At 37.5% G+C, this 18,093-nt stretch overlaps 1 protein-coding gene across 5 annotated transcripts in view; it reads left to right on the top strand.

The window, feature by feature from the left end:
* Positions 1 to 18,093, top strand: part of gabra3 (gamma-aminobutyric acid type A receptor subunit alpha3) — a 137,330-nt gene that overhangs the window by 36,250 nt on the left and 82,987 nt on the right. For all 5 annotated transcript variants that reach the window (XM_030154007.1, XM_030154004.1, XM_030154005.1 and 2 more), the window contains one exon: positions 6,115 to 6,221. In XM_030154007.1, coding sequence (XP_030009867.1) covers positions 6,136 to 6,221 — 86 coding nt within the window. In that variant the 5' untranslated portion in view covers positions 6,115 to 6,135. The remainder of the gene's footprint in view (positions 1 to 6,114; positions 6,222 to 18,093) is intronic.

The following is an 18,093-nucleotide window of genomic DNA, read 5'->3' as shown; positions in this document are numbered from 1 at the left end:
ACGTCAATGGGTGCAGTCTGAATTCTTCTTTAATAAATAATGGACCCAAAAGATCTGGTAGACGCTCAGTACATGGCCGTTACATCAAACCAAATGTGAGAGGATTTAGGGCTATTTATAGTTAACAGCCATTTGGATTACATGCCTATAGAGCGGTGTCCTAAATTCAACAATTACTGCAGCAGACAGTGTTTACAGGCTGATGAGGTCCAGTGTTTCTTTGGTGCCAAAATTCCCTTGTCATCTCTGCCTGAGCATCATGTGCATTAGTGTGATTTATGTGCATAGAGAATATATCATTGCATGTAGAATACTACTATTGGATTTAATTTTCCTTTAGGTCATAAGTGACACTGCCACTAAGAAATAACAAGCACAGAATTGTCCTCAAGTGACATTTACTTGACATCTTGATAGCAAGAAACTAGGGCCTGCCAGTTCTTATTTTAGGGCTTAGTATTTTTTACTGCTGAACAAATCATTCAGCGTAGTCGACCAGTCATATTATTCAGCTAATTTGCATCAAAGGCTTCTACAGCTTTTTAATTCTGTCAAATATAATTACTTTACTCAATGCATATGCTTTTTTGTGCAGTGAAAAATAAACTGACAGTAGAACTGAAAACAAATGTTAGAAGAGGGGGTAAAAAAAGAGAGCGCTTTTGGTCTACTGTCACCTTAGGCAAGCTATTTTTAATTTGCCAACAAAAGCACCATGTCTTTTTTTTCTCGTCTTTCGTGTTTTCTGTTTCAGGCACAATCTGAGCCCCAGGGACTGCTGAGCCCCGATTTGCATGACAGGTATTGGTAAATCGGGTGCAGAATTATAGACAGCGGCCAGCAGCGGTCTTTTAATGCTTGTTTGTCTTCTTTTTATTGAAGGATTTGTCGACACTTTGTTAGAGTACCGTCAACAAAGCTTTCTAGTTGATTTTTTTTATTGCGCCTTTAATTGGTTCTGGTTGAACAGACATGAAGAGAATCAACAGAATGGAGAATAAAATACAACACGCAATGAAATTTTATGGATGATGCATTTGAGAGACGGAATAATGAGATGTAGGTTTTTTTCCCCACTTTTTTTAAGTCCTTTGAAACTTTCTTTTAAGGTCTGTGTTTACTGAGGACATCGTTAGAATCTAACAGCAATTGGCTGTGACTGTGTCTTGATAATGAGAAGTCGTCCTTCCTTTTAACCGCTACAAACTATAATGACTGTTAGCCGTGAAGCTTCACTTTGATACAAAACCTTCAGGCAGCGACGTACCTGAAGTATTTTTAAACGATTTATTCATCCAGAGCTTTAAAGATGACGAATACGCAGTGATGATCCCCATGCGAGGGGAAGTGACTTGAGAGGTGGCAATATATGTCATGAAATTAGCAATGCAATTTTCAGGCAGACATTAGAAGACAAGAAAATGATACCTCTGGCTCCAGAGGGCATCCTGTCGTTTTTATGACGAACATAAAATCTTTAATGCGTAACGATCCAGAATTAGTTTTAACAAAAACCCACTTTGCAAAATGTACAGAGTGAGAAAAAAGACAGGTAGAGAATAAGAAATCTAGGATCCCAGCTGAGTGCAGTTTGATATTTACTAACATTTGTCAACTATAACGCAACATTGGTTTTATCTGACGCAATCTGGGACTTGGCCTGGCCCCGAGCTCGGCATCTGCTTAGATAAGGGGTGATCCTATGAAAGATAAATTTTCAACTAATTTGTGTTCTGTTTTAATTGGCTTTATATACTATTCTGTTCTCATTAAAAAGGAACTATACTAATTTACTGACTGGGGGCATCATTAATTTGGTTTTGTGTTAAAATAAACAATAGTATTTCGTTGCTAAAGAAGGAATGTGGAGCGGGTGAATGCATCGAACTGATGGATGTTTTATTTATGGCAAAAAGGATCCTCCCTCACAGGTTAATAATGATGACTACAACCATCTTGATGTCACTGAAAGTCTACATTTATTATTCACAATGACCTCATATTGATTCTTTCCAAATCCCCTATAGATGCATCAATTAAAATTGTTGCATGTACTATACTGTACATGATTTTGACAAAGCCTATAGAATATCAAAGGATTACAGGTTTATTAGCCTAGATCTATCACAATTACAGGAACATATTTTATCTTTTTTACCTTCAGTGCTTTTAATTTACGTTTCTTTGACAAAATCCATTAATGGAAAGGAATGGATATTCAGCTGCAATCAATATGAAAACAGCGCCTTCAAAGTGGATTCACCTCGAATCCATCACAAACAGGGAACAGATGCATGGTCACAAGCTGCAGCGGTGTTAGTGTCGCCTCCTATTTGAACATAACCTCAAGTGTATCTTTGCATCCATTCATTTGTTTACTCCCCCCGTAATGATTGGTGCTCCAGAGAAAAACAGAGACACTGATTCTCCAGAGGGAAGCGTTTGATCTTTTCTTTGTATGGTTGCAATAAAAGCGGGGCTGAATCTTATAAAAGCACAGTGAAAGCCTTTTAAGTACAACACAGCTGCTACATGTGTGCATGCTCAAGTGGCTGTGTAAGTGCTGTACCCCCGTCATTTGCAAACATTTGGCTTCCTTTCCCTCATCTTCCTGATGGTTTGAGGTTGCCTTAAGTACCAGGCACACCAATTTTGTCACCAATGAATATTTAATGAGTGGTCATTTAATCTTGGTGCAAATTACTGGATTGCAACTTCCATGTAATTATTATGAAAAAATAACATGGTGGAACTGCAGTAGAATATGTAGAGAGTAGTGATAAGGAAGTATGCTGCTCTATAATGTGTTTACATGTATGTTATGTACGTTAACCTGCTTATTATTGTCTTAGCATTTTAAGAATTAAACTTTCTGCTTGCTCAAGATGTATAAGAACTAAACCTAAATGAGAAATGTAATCCGTATATACAGGTAGGTGTCTGTCTGAGAGAGTATGGGGACAATTAAGTAGAATTTTTATGTTGACTTGATTATCACAAGTATTTTAATCATATTTTCAATCTGAGAATAAACTTCATCAATAATTGCATACATTTAGACTTAGTTTTACACAATTTAAAGGTTTAATATTATCAGGATTTGCTGACTTGTTTCTGTTAGGAGCCGGTATTTAACCCATAAAGACCCACTGCTGCTTTTGTGGCAGTTCCAAGATCGTTTTTTCTCTATATTTAACTTTTCTTAAGTGATTGATCACTATTTATTCTAATATTATCCTCTGCAGTTTGTGGTTTTTCAGTGTAAATGAGATATTTCCCTATATTTAACTTATTGATCATGTAGATGTTCATAAAAGTTCTGATAAAAGTCGAGGGTTTTTATATTAGAAACAGAGAAAACTGTAAAACCATGACTTTTTCCATGAAGATATCAATAACAGAATGTAAACTAAGAATCTCCATTCACTGCCATTGATCCAACTCCATGGGTTTTACTAGTGGATCAATGTTGTCGAAGATGACAGTGTTTCCATGTTCACTACAGAGCCTCTGAATGTCCAAATAGGTCATATCTGATGACTATGAAAAGATAAAAAACTGCATTTTACACCAATTATTAACAGGTTTATGTCAAGCCTGCCACCAGACGTTTGTCTGGTTTTGTCTGTCTTTCATGTTTGTCTGTCACTTCCTGTTTTATTTTGTTAATTTTTCCTCGTGTCTTGTCTGTTGTCTTTACTTCCCTTCCTTGATCGTGTTCACCTTTTCCCTGATTACCTGACTCCGCCCTGATGTGTGCCACCTGTGTCTCGTTGTCTTCCCTCCCTTTTGTGTATTTAAGTCCTGTCTTTTCCCCTGTTCAGACGCCAGTTCGTAATCTCTTGTAGTTTACTTACCAGCGTTCTGATCCTGTCTGTTCATTTGCCTACCTGTTCTTTGACCCGTTTTGTCATCCCGTTTTTGCCTGTTTTTGCCTACTCCCTGTCGGTTTTGTCTGCCTCCATCTGCCTTCCTGGTTTTTGACTTCATCGCCTGTTTTTTTGGTACGTGAGTTTGTCTTACCCTTATGTCCTGTTGCCAGGCTGTTTGCTTTCCCGTCCATGACCGGTTTCCGTCCCTGACCTCCCTCTGCTTTTCCCTAGTCGGGGTGCCGACTCTTAACCCGGAGCCGAACCGAGGGTTCGTGTCCATAGACCAGAGGACGAATCCTTTGAGGACTTCCTTGGCCGCTGTCCTCAAGATCCTGTTTATTATCATTATCTACCTATCTTTACTACCTGTACAAAATAAACTCTGTAAACTTTTACATCCGCCTCCTAGTTCTGCATTTGGGTTCTGGGTCCGTACTAACAGCATCACAGTTTAATGGTTCAGAAGTTATTAAACATTTTACATCAGTTTTGGTTGCCAGCAGCTGTTTGGGTCTTAAAGGGTTAATTTAGTTTATTTTACAGGATTTTCTGGAAAGATGTAGATATTAGCTAATTTCTATTTGCAGTCCCTGGGCAGGTGCGTATAGATATAAAATAGATGCATAGCAATATATTAACTATACATTTTTTGATCAAACATACACATGTAGTCTAAAAAAACATGCTCCTAAACCCCTTCTACAATCATATAAAATTCTCATACACAGTCAAAACATGTCCTTACACTCAGTCCCCAGAGAATCTAATCACATATTCAAGACTTCATTTTCAGGACTTTGTAAAAAAAAAAAAAAAAATAGTTTGTCCAACTAACGTCTGCAATACGGGTCTATTAATACCATTTTTTATTTATTTTTACCTCACGAGAGACATTAACATCACCTAATTAATTCAAAGCAAATGACTATCTTTGTCGCCAACATCATGATAGTGTAGATTAATTTGTCATGCTTGCTGTTAGAGTTGGGTCAGTTTCCAAGTTTTGTCGGTTCAGTCCAAGATTCAAGATTTTATTCATTTGTGCACAAACAATCCAGGCAGATATGAATTCTTGTGCGGGGCTTTCTTTTAGTCAAGTAAAGAAGTTAAAAGCCAAAGAAAAAACACCTAGTCTTAAATAGAAAAGCACTTAAAACTCTGTACAAGAATAATAAATCACAAATGCAGCAACTAAGGTGTGAAAACTGTAAATGAGGAAATAGTGACATACTGTTACCAAAAATAAAAAACAAAAACTGTTTCATTGATGAAAATTTACACATTGTAAATATTTTGAGTAGTAAGAGAAAATTATGGGAGGATATTGCGCTTGTCCAAAAAAATACAGTGACTATAGCACTTAATATTGCACTACAGGTGGAGTAAGGTAGTGAGGGGTTAATGCACATACTGGTCACATTTTGACAATAATCTCACTGTGGAAGCAGGAAAAAAAAACTGTTATGTGTAATAATACTGTCCACTCTGTCCAGTGTAAGAACTTAAACATAAATAGCTGAACCAGCATTTTTCAATGTGGAAAATTCTGGCATTGTCAAAACTGTCCTACATCACCAGCCTGTGCCATTAGTATAGCATGAAATCCAGCTTATTTTGTATTCGTAATGAGCAGTATGACAACATGAGTAATATATAATTTTGTTTATTAGCCAACTAATGGAGCCACTAGCATCTGACAAACCTTGAATAATTTACCACCAAGTTGAGGTAACATGAAGGAAATCAAATTTAAGTAAAAGGGAAAAGGGAAAAATGCTCACAGTGCATCCAGGAGGAGACATCAACAGGGCAAACTTAATCACACAAACATACAAAACGACAACATTTTAGATTCAAGCCACACTAAAGACTCATGGATGATAACAGGTTCATTATGTTCCATTTGGACGCATTTGCTGAGTCAAGTTATGACTCAAATTTGGTATTCCACTGTGGTGTCTAACTGGTTTGAGAATGTTTTTCACTGGCCTAACCCTGCTTCCTCCAGTATTGGTCATTGTTTCTTTTCTGCTCTTCTATAGTTAAAACAGTGTACAATATTAGTTACTGTTGGCTTAGAAATAGAGCTGCCTAATGTCAACAAATGACTCTTCAAGGGCATATGTGAATCTTGAACATTTAAGTAGAAAAATAAAATTATTTTGTTCAAGAAATTAAGCATTTCATTGTTATCACTTGTACACATTTGCTGTTATTTACTGTTATCCTTGTCTAATTTCAGGCATCTTCTGTTTGAACCAATATGGCTGCTGAACTTCGGAGGCTAAAACCTCTGGACCTGGTTTTGTGGATCTCCCTTCTGCTCCTCCACCTCCTTCCTGAAGCCAGGTAGAACATCAACTCCCACCCTACAGTCTCCTTCTACCTCTGTTTGCTGTTTACAATTTGTTTTTCTCCCTACCTTCCAGGAATATATTCAAGATTTGTTTTGTATAATACTTGTATTAATCAGCCTCACTGCTGCGTAGACATTTTAATCTAACCAATGCCGTTAGAAGCAAAAGTTCATTCGTATTGTGAGCACAGAAGCAATTGTTATTACAATGTGAAACAGTCTCAGCTGTGACTGTCAGTTTGCTAAATGAAATAACCCAATCTTTATAAGGGTGTTGACAAAAACAGTCTGTCAGAGCGCCCGGGAAAACCTTTAGCCAGCTGAACAATCAATAAAGGAGATTTTTCCTCTTCCCTCATGCACCCTCTGCAGATATATAGTTTCTGAACTCAAGGACTTATGGACAACTCTGTGACTTTCACAATTGACAGAACAGGATTAAAATAGATCCTATGCCACCTTGTCCCAAATCAGGCTACAAAAGAACAAAAATAAAGTGAACTTCTCCTTCCATCTAAATGTGGCTCTCCTCTGCACTGGTCTAAATTTCACTGACTGGTGAATTAATTTGCATTGTGCAGCACACCACAACTATGATTGTCCATTCACAGCATTTTCACTCCTGCATCCTGTGCACATTTTTCAGTCTGTGTGTTGGTGTCAGCAAAAAAAGAAGCTCCAGCGTGTCTCGAAGTCAGGTTAATCGCACTTCTAATTTCAAACGGAGAGATTGCACAGGTTGCCATGTTAGCATTGTTGATAAGGTAGGATGTTGTGGCAGGGCGACGCGGCTGAGTGTAAATCACTTTAAGATTTTGCACGCTAGGAAAAGCTCACCAAACCTGGAAGAAAGCAAGCAGGGGGAAGGAATCAGAACGGTGTGACAGGGATTAGCCCAGTTTGCTTTGTCATTGTGCCACTTGGCTCTTCCTGCTTATTAGTAGCACGCTGTGCTTATTACAATTAATTACATACTGTAATTACATACATTAAATAGAAATGTGTGGCCAGGAGAAGGCATTGGATAGACCTGGAGAGAAACCTCTGACTACAAAACATGCCTTACCCTATGTATCTGTTCAAGGATTTGGACAAATGTCAACTAGTGTAGTTAAAAATCTCCCAAGCTGAACAGAATCCCAATATTTAAAGGCCTGTTTCTTGGCTGGGAGTCAATACTGAGAATGAAGACAACCTTTAATCAGGTGACAGGATCAGAATGAGTTGGCAGTCATCATCATTAGCAAACCTAATGGTTTGTGGCTGAATGGGAGTAGAGCTCTCCAGGTTCTCTCATATTTTTCAAACAAGGAGAACAAAGGATGTAACATCAGCACATAATACTATCAGCATCACAGATCAACTCACTACTCAATACTGTCAGAGTATGTTACTCATGGTGGCTATGGTATGTTGGTTCTGTGTCATGAAAGGCAAGGGAATCATGTATGGTACATCATGATGTCTGTGAAAGAGAAAAGTACCCATAAAGGGACAAAGAGCAGGAACTATGTATTTATGCACTGCATTGTGATATCAGCTTTGTTCCTCTTTACCACACATTCACTATAACTCCCATGTCCATGATTACCATCATTACAAAGAAGCTGTGACTCCCACCTACACGCTTTTGGACATGTAATTTTTAGACAAATAATTTTTAGATAAAAATTTCTTTAGAGAAATAATATTTAAAAATGGAAGAATTAGGTCTGCAAAATGACAGAGAGGATGGGAGCTATAAGTTGAAGGAAACATTGCAAAAAAACTAATTCACACCAAATTGCATAACTAACAGTAATCAGACCTTTCTTTGATGCTTTAGGTAGAAAACGGCATACATTTTAAAAGCCTAACCTTAGTGGCTGCTGTTATTCAATATAAGATCCTGAAAAGAGAGAAAATTGGCATTACTTTTTGGAATATTAAATATTGTCAGAATACATGAGTAAAAATATGGAAAGCCATTAAGTGCAATGAGAGAAGAAGATTTCATGATGGGAAAGAATGAAGTGTTGGCACATTCAATGACAGAAAATTGTCAAGCCTCCTTTTCCAGCGGGACCCAGCCAGACAAGGAAATTCATTATGCATCAAGCTAACGTGACAAGGATTTTCACAAATGGTAATTTTCCTGCAATTATCATGTGGTGCACTTCTGCCAAATCCTTGCGCAGCAACACTGACTTAGAACATTCTGTTCAGTTAAACCTATATAAATGTTTTTTTCCTCATAGTTCATTTAAGGTAAGGTGTTTTTATGCGCTTCCTCTTCAGAAATCCAAACCTGAACCAAATTCGGAGCAGCTCTTGAAATTTGCATGGAAAAGTGAACGTACATATTAATTGTCAATCAAAGTTTTAGTTGTTAAAGCTTGTAGAATAATCCTCAGAATGTTCAGCATGCGCATACTCCCGTAATATCTAAGTATCAGCAGTCGTTTCTCTGTGAGAGCTGCCACCTTCCTGATGCCCACTGATGCTATCGGTGGGCTCTAAATCGGCTTTTCTACAGTTGAGGCAGGAGACTTTCCTAATGGATTAAGGTGTAACAGACAAATCCTCTATATAAGGGTCTGTCATTCTGCGCATCACTAAATTTTGTCATTTCCCACAGACTAAAAAGCAGGGCCTGATTAAGCTATTATTACCTGCAATCCATGTATTACATATGAATGAGACGGCGGTGTTTATTTCCATTCAGTGAACGTCTTTCACTCGCCTTGATATCAATCCTCTCCTTCTCCTCCAGAGTCAACACTTAACAAGTGTGGACAGTCAGACGGTCTTGTTGTCTATTTTGTTTGTAATCTGTTGCCAAGTTGCAGACTAGCATGGCATATAATCAATAGCTATAAGGATGGGAGTGCTATGTGTACACTTTGCCTATGGATCAGGTTTGAAGATGTCCAGTCTCTGCTTGCTTTCTCACCCCATCTTACATGAATTATTCACAGGATGGCAGAGAGGGGCATCACTTTGAGATGTGACCTGGTCAACAGATAACGGTCTGTTTCGGTAGTGTTGTCAAGGTTAATGTGTCACAGGTCCAAAGAAGGGTAATGTATTCATGGCCGAGCCACTTTGCTGATTGGGTGACCAAGCAAAGACTTTCTATCTGGTCAGAAAACAAAGACAAAGGTTCATAGTACATGACTAATGCATTACTATGAAAAAAACATCTATGCTCCTGCTTATACAAAAAAATTTCATGTGGTGGAAATATCATTTCTTTTAAAGCATCAATGATTAGTTGACCTGTCATGACTTAACATTTTCCAAACCAGCTAAACTGATGCACAAATACAAAATAACATAAACACCTACAAACCCTTCATATGCAGGTCAGGGGAATTTTATATTTATAGCTCAGTATTACACACATTCCCCCAGGGTCTTTACAATCTGCAGAATAAGCTATATGTCATTTGTGTGTTACCCACACATAGACTTTACCTTGACAAGCAACTCAGGCATATTAATGGGCACTCAAGTATATAGAGAGAATAATTTTAACATGAGTCTTTCCATCAAGGAGGTTATACAGTGCAGTCTGCTCTTAGTCTAATTTGACCTGCCATAGTCTCATGAGAAACCAAACATATTGTAGTAGACAGACTTGTGCCCTGTACCCCTAATGGATGGTTTTCCTCATGACCTTCATTTTACAAATTACCTGCATACACACAAGAACACAAAAACAATGAAAACCAGGGCAAGCGCTCACACAAACCATTGTTTCTGGTGGATGTCAGACTATGTTGAACTGTCATGAAGTTGAGCAGCAGCTTAAAAGTGTTCTTTCAGGTATTCTTTACATTATTTGGACTTCTCCACAACACCAGTACATGTGTCTGTCTCCAAAAGTGTCCTCGCTGACCATGATCTGCTGAAAGTAATACACTGACTTACACATATATGACTTATATTTGATATATTTCAGGTGCATGTTCAGTATACAAACTATGAACAGACATGTGCCTACATTCATTCATTCAGTCCTTTTGCATGGGGTGCATCAAGCCAACCAGTTTCACCAGGTTGCTCTATCCTGACCAGCTCTGGGCCAGTTGCTGGGCCTGGTAAATGGAAGAGCTATACAGTCCGGCAAGTGTAAATGACCCCCCCATGGTCACTGATGACTGAAGTCCAAGGGTGTTCAGGAGGGAGAAGCAGGATGTGACCAAACCAATGGACTTGTCCCATCACTACAAAGCAGGAGGCAGGTGACTGTTGGGTCTACTATTTAACATCTGCGTTGATCATGTGGTCGAAGCAGTAGATTTCTACAATAGTCCTGAGGGCTTTACTGTCAAGGTCATCAATCTTGGCTGCCTGTCTGAGATTGTGTTTTTTTTTTCTTTTTGTTGAGTTTTTCTTCTATAAACCAAGGTAACAAGTTACAAACAAACAAGGGACATAGAGTATATATATATATATATATATATATATATATATATATATATATATATATATATATATATATATATATATATATATATATATAAATGCAAAATACACATGCAAAAAAATGACTAATAAAATTACTGGGAAAAAAAAAACACAAACAAGTGGTGCCAGGCACAACAAACCCCGCCCCTCGCACATATTGTAGCTTATTTTGGCATCGATCCAGCTGATGTCATCCTGTCTATGCGTGTGATGATGTCAGTATATCAATTGCCTCTATATGTGCCAAGTTTGAAGTAAATTGAGACAAAATTGATGTTTTTCTAGACATATGAAATTTCGCCCATTATAAGTCAATGGGAGAAGAAAAAAGATTTTAAAAATTCATAAACAATGTGAACTTTGACCTACTTTACCCAAAATGTAACCACGTGTATTCTGGGTCACTGGCAATGTATAAACCCAATTTGGTAAGAATTCAACAAATAGTTTTGGTCCTGCAGACATGTGAATTTTTGCCCATTATAAGTAAATGGGAAAATAAAAAGTGTTAAGAAGTTCATAAAAAATTGAAACTTTGACCTATTTTTCCCAAAATGTAATGAGATCTATTCTGGGTCACTGGCAAGCTATAAACCAAATCTGGTCTGAATTGTTAGCAATAGTTTTGCTGCTAGAGTGTAAATAAACAAAGAAATAAACAAAGAAACCGAACCAAAATCCATTTGTGTCATCCATCCAACCATCAATATTGGTATATTACTATTCTCAAGAAAAATACAGAAAATGATCATCTTGGAGATTGTTGAGCCAAGATATGTGAGGGTGGTAACAAATTTCAAGGTGGCATTGTTGAGGAAACAAAACGCAGGGTAGGGGACATTGCCAATGTGCATGAGCTCAGTGTTGGCCACATTTAGTGGCTTCCTCTTCAGACAGTCTAGGCTTTTCATAGTTGTTCAAGCTCAGGCAGAGAAGAGACAGCAAGCCCTGTGTACACTGAGTATGACATGTGGTTATGGGTTATCTGTCAAACTGTAATGCATGTGTCCTGATGAGCTCAAGAAGGATAGGCACGTGCAGCCAAACACTCAGTGATAATGAAATGCTACATCTGAGGAGTCATTTGAGGCAACACTGCATGTGATGCATGCAGCTCTATATCTGTATGGACTACTCATCGCATCCACTCGTCAAAAGTAGGGGGCGGGGGGGTGTATCATTGCGTCGGTATAATTGGGTTCCATCATTTTTCCTACTGACTGAATTCTGTTGTACTGACGTTCCAATTAATGAACTTTCATTGCACCGAAAATAATGGTAGGGGAAACATTGTCCCGTCATTCTGTTGTAGGGTAACTGACCATGTTAATGTTGTAGAAATGAAACATCCCATTGAATCTGAGTGCAAGTAAGAAAAGTAACAAAAAGGAAGATAAACTGCAAAATCAGTTTCAACTAAAAATCTGAGTCAGGGAAGAGAAGCCATTGCAAAAATAATTAACATCACAGAACAGTTATTCAAAAAATGTGCAATTTTCTTGACAATTTGTTGATAAGCAATTTAATTCTATGGGAATCATTGTCAGCATTGTTATTGCAGTTCACATTATAGTGGTGCACAATGTCAAGTTAGGTAAATTAGCTCAACCACAAACAGATAATGAGGTAAGAACAGGTAAAAGGTGCAGAGAGAAAGAGCAGGAAACAGGTTTTTGAAATGATTTGCAAAACGAAGAGCAACATCAATCACGTGTAATTATTTCAGCGACAGGAAGGATGATGTTGACCCAAAACAGGTACTTCATCAACAGCGCCTTCCTGAAGAGTCAAGCGGTGTATTAAACTACCTAATTTCACTCCATATTTACTTCACAGTCATTCCACAATCACCTGTTTTTATGTTTATTCATCTGAACCAATTGTACAGCTGTCAAGTTCAAAATACATTTGCACTGAAAAATGGCTGCAGAGTAAGTAATCTGTCATTATTATTATTATTATTATTATTATTTCCAATGCAATTTCCACTATAAAATCAGCACAAGCATTTTAGGATTGATTGATTGATTCATTATCTGAACCTGCTTTAATCTCACTTGGGTCGCAGGGGTCGCTGGAGCCTATCCCAGCTACTCCCTGGACATGTTTCCAGTTCATCACAGGGCTGACATATAGAGACAAACAATCACTCTCACATTCATATCTATGGGCAATTTTAGATTAACCAATTAACCTATCAGTGCATGTCTTTGGATGGTGAGAGGAAGCCAGAGCACCCGGAGAGAACCCATGCATGGAGAGCATGTAAACTCCACACAGAAAGGTCCCACCCCCATTGACTGGTGTTGGAATCGAACCCACAGCCTTCTTGCTGTGAGGCACGAGTACTATCCACTGCACCACCGTGTTGCATTTCAGGATTATTAATTGTTTTCATATTGGTATAGGTTTTCAGATCTAGTGAAAATTACTGTATTTTTTTATGTGAAAAAAAACCCACATACTGCAGTGTCACTTTTTTCAGTATTGTGCAGCCTTAACACACATTTGCCCCCATTTTTTTCTACCTATGAGTAGAAAAATAAAAATGTAAAAAAAAACAAAAACAAACAAACAATGTTCAGTGTTTCAAAGTGGAAGAAACCTCTGTAAGACCCAGAGAAGAGACATCATTCCTTCAAGACAAACACTTGCAATTTGCAATCGGTGTGATGTGTACTGAAATATGCACATATTAAAAATACATCAATGAATATCCATCAAGGCTCCAGCGACCCCCGCAACCCTAGTGAGGATAAAGCGGGTTCAGATAATGAATGAATGAATATCCATCAAGGAGGAGTTAGCAGAACCCATGCACACACAATCATGTCCAGAAGGTCAGAGTGGACCTGTGAAATCTCATGTATGATCGTAGAGGACAGTAGAGTTAATATGTTTACAATTCACCTTCACTTTCACCTACAAGCAAGTGGGCTGTGGAAATGGGGTCAAGTCAAATGGTTAATCTTATCTGACTCATGTTTACGCTTGAGATTCATGTGACAATATTAAGCCAGCAATGGCAAAAATTGTCAGTAAATGTATACATTTTTCTGATATACCAAATACTTCTCACTTTATTTTATTTTTTTCTTACATTTTATTCTACATATAAATGCTGTCAGGATCTTTGTCAGGATTTAACTAAGTTAATAGCTCGTAGCTTCCCAATGAATAATTTTTGCTGTGATTAAAGGTGGGGTAGGAGATCTTGGAAAAACAGTTCCAGCAAGTTACATATTGAAAATACACAATTCAAAAGTCCAAACACTTTTTTTCAGACACCCCCCCAAAGCCACGCCTCCAGAGTACTGGCACACGCAATGCTTGTTCCTGAGGGTTCATGGGTGCTGCACAGCAACAATTCGCCCAGCTCCAGCTCCAGCTCGCGGATCCATGCATACCTCATTCAGTCTCCTCCAACACCCCCCGCTCTTACTGAACAGCCTCAATTCATATCTATCTGACAAACGTTACATTCCCTAGTGATTTATGCTAGTGACAAAACAGTTTGCCGGTGAACTTTCCATCCTAATATAGCTAATATAGCCAAGCTCTGACTTCGTTTCCTGAACAAATGCTCCAAGCCTCTGAGAGCGCACAATTCATGCACGAAGAGGGGTACGTGCAGGGGGGCGGGGGTTCCATAGGTGACTAATTTTTTTTAAATTTTTGTGTTAGAGCATTTAATTAATTGGTTGTAATTGGGGTGTGAAGGGGATTTTAAGCAATATAGTAAAAAATGCTCTAGGAAAACATCTCCTACCCCACCTTTAACACTGTAAACACGCAGCAAGCAATAAATCTCAAAAACCACAATTTATTTCAGTTAATGAACTACTGCCCCAGTTTCTTTATCTTTAAACCACCTTGGTACTAAAAATCTCCGGTTATCTTGGACAAAAAACTGTGTGTTCTAGAGATTTTTGGACCAACGGTGGCTCCGGACTACTCTATTTAGGCTGCTTACCAGAGGGGGGTTGCGTAATTTAAATTAACTCACCAGTTATGTTTCGGATGGAGGGACCAAACCAGGAAAAATGAAGAATTCACCAAAAAGAAGGTTTGAGGTTTTAAAAAGTGAAAACAATAGCTTGATTTATTGCTTCAGGAAAAAATAGAAAAAGTTACAAAAAAAGAAAGAAGTCAGTTATCAATTAGTCTAGCATCAAAAACAATATTCATCTCATCCAAGAGAAAAAAAGAAAGCCAAAAAAAGAGTTTCCTTTATTACCTTTTTATAGTCTTTAGTGACTCTGGAGACTCCCATTATTCAATGACATCGTTCGTCATACACTTATTATCGGTTAATGATAGTTACTGGGCAGAACACGTCAGACACTCCATAAGCTAATTCTAAGAAAAGCACATGCTGAAAGTTCATTTGAGTTTAACAAGAGCCTTGGACACCTGTCAATCAAACCAACTGCATAGCTGAACCACAAAGAGTTGTCAGAAAGCGCGTCCTTGTTTAACACCTGCACAATTAGGCTAGCATTTCTTGACCACAAAAAATCCCTTAGTTCATAATCTGGTTTCACTGCTCAACTCTTTACCACAACTACTTTCTAAAGCTGTAAAATTAGATCTTTTAAGTAGATTCTAACTTTTTCTCCAAGTTCAACACAGACAGGTGTGAGTTCATCAAAACCACACACGCACACGAATCAAACCTGACTGTTCAGTACCTCTAAAATAAAAATACAAGATACAGTTGGAATATATAACTCAGAATATAACTTAGACTTGCAAAAATAAAAAGACTCTTCAAGCAAAACACCTTGTAATGTATAGATTAAGCAAACAACTTATAACATTACATTTCCTCCTCTTCTTTTCCATTTTGGTTCATGATGATTTATGATGTCCATCCAACATTTTAGAGCTAGTCAAAGTCACACATTCATCTTCCATTTAATACGATCAGTACTGCAACATGTTTCAGCTTTAAATAATTTCTTGAACCCAAGCTGATGCAGTGAGTATCTTCTCCTTCCTTGCACCATCAGTTTAGTAGAGAGCATGAAGACTGGAATGTTTTTCAATGGAAAAGTGTCATGTGGTCTGATGAGTCCAGACTGACCTTTTTCCAGACTGATGGGCACACCAGGGTGCGAAGAGAAGTGGATGAAGTAAGTACCCATCATGCCTAGTGCCTACAGTATCAGCCTATGGTCAACTGAGTTGGTCAGGTTTAGGTTCAGCAACATTCTGGGTCCAAAAAATGATGAAAATAAATGGTGTGACATTGTATACACTTGCCACAGCCAATGCATGCTGTAATAAAAGCTTAAGGCAGTCCAATGAAATATTACAAATGGGGATTGTTATTTTTAATAATATATTGCCATCACACTTTTTCCAATATTGTGCAGCCATAATACTCACTGTGAGTAAGCATTACGTGGGATTTCTGTCAATATTTTATTTATATGGTCAAGATAGGTCTGCATTTCCTTGAGTGTTTCTGCCATAAGCTACTGGAAAAAGTCGTTTTTTTCATGTGAAACCAGTCTCCTTTCAATTTTGTATTTCATTGATCCGTGTCTTCATTACTTTTCAATCAATTTTCTATTGATACAGTATGCACCTGGTCAATGATCTTCAAAGTAACCAATTAGTGAACATCCCCAGCAAGCAGGAATCAAACTGGAGCTGAAATAGATTTCCCTGAAGGTGTCTGCACAGCTGTGCTCTGAACACAGACCACTCAGTCCAGAAAACACCAACAGAATTAACCCTTTGAAAATTAACCATCTATTAAATTAAATCTGATTTACATTTCAATACCTGTCTTCCATCTATTGAATGCTGGATTCAAATGTTTGTATATGTTTCTCTTACAAAGAAAATGCTGGAGGTTCCTCCTCAGATTACATATTGCCTTGGCTCTGAAACACAATTTTTCCAGGATATCTTATATTCTCTAGCAAAAGCAATATAAACCAACTCTTTATGAAGTTGGAGCTGCAGTGTATTGCTATGGATAAACAGTCAATATGGATTAAACTCCCTGAACCTGTTGGTCTGGCTTTGAACCTGTCATGCAGACGTCTCACTGAACATAAGATTTTTTAATGACTGTCTCAAAAATGCAAATGTACAAAAATAAACCAAAGAAAGATGTGTATGTAAGTATAAATGACCGCTTATCCTTCACTTCTCTCCTGCTGCTGAAACCTAAAGCCATGTGAGCAGCCCAAGGCTTTGCAAATGCACTTCCACAAAGATAGTCAGGATCAAGACAATTAATCAGAATATCTGTCCATTCCAAGCTGATGATCTCTTTATCTGTCAGTGTTTAGGCTTATCATCTTTTTTTCTGTTTCAGTGCTGTTAATGGTTTACAGATTATAGCTATGGCCCTAATTAGAGGATAAGGCCTGAAAGTTTCCATTCTATTAGCGATAACCAGCGACAACTAATTATCCTTTGTTGACTATTAATTCTTGTTGTAATCACAGAGCCTCCTTTTACTGACTGTTTCTGAATGTTTGGTTTTGGGATCATAATCTGAAGGATTAATACTGTACTGCAGTGTACTTAGTGACATATTAGCAGCAAGGAGGAAAGGTAAAACAGTCGGCATTTGAACACAAGTAAAAGGACAGAGGACACAAGGGTGAGGTCAAGGGCGTCACAGATGGACAGCCCACTACTTTTTGATTCTTAACTTTTGAACCAAACAAGTTTAAGACAAATATTACACATAATTGGAAAGGTCTAAATGCCATCTTAAACAGACTCAAAGCGCAAAATTTAGTTTCAAATATTTTTAAATGAAAAATATCAAAAACTGCTGCGTCACGGATGGACAAGATATCAATGTCTATTTTTTGCAAGAATTACAAAGTTCTCAAAAGTGAAGTTCCTCTGACATTTTCATCCTAAGATTTATTCAGTGTATACCTTAAACGCTAAATTTTACAACCTAATATTTGGTTAGAGAAAAAAAATATTTGATCATACCTGAATAGCAAGAGATTTGAAAAATGGCAGCATGACAGATGGACAACAAATTAAACTTTTTTATTTCAATTATCAATATCATCCTTTTTTTTTTTTCTTTTTTACAGTATTTACAACATACAAATAATGTTAATATTATATTCAAATGTATTTTGCATAGATCTATGTATTTATTAATTTTAAACAGTGTTTAGAATATGACAAAAAATAATATAATAGTCAAATATTAATGTATTTGGAATAAATTTAGTTTATTTATGAGAGTTTATAAAATGAACCCAGAATGACGGCATTGTTTAGTGAAGATGGTCTGTTTTGTTTGTGTTGTTCCTTAAAACGTGAAAGCTTTGGCCTGCTGGTCAGACTTTTAGTTTAATTTTAAATATATGTACCTGTTTTATTTATCTGAAACAGCTGTATAATGTTCTTCAGCACATCTGT

The sequence above is a fragment of the Sphaeramia orbicularis genome, chromosome 14, assembly GCF_902148855.1.
Source record: "Sphaeramia orbicularis chromosome 14, fSphaOr1.1, whole genome shotgun sequence".
NCBI classification, from domain to species: Eukaryota; Metazoa; Chordata; class Actinopteri; order Kurtiformes; family Apogonidae; genus Sphaeramia; species Sphaeramia orbicularis.
Note: the sequence above shows the minus strand (reverse complement) of the source record. Positions and strands in the feature narration are given on the sequence as shown.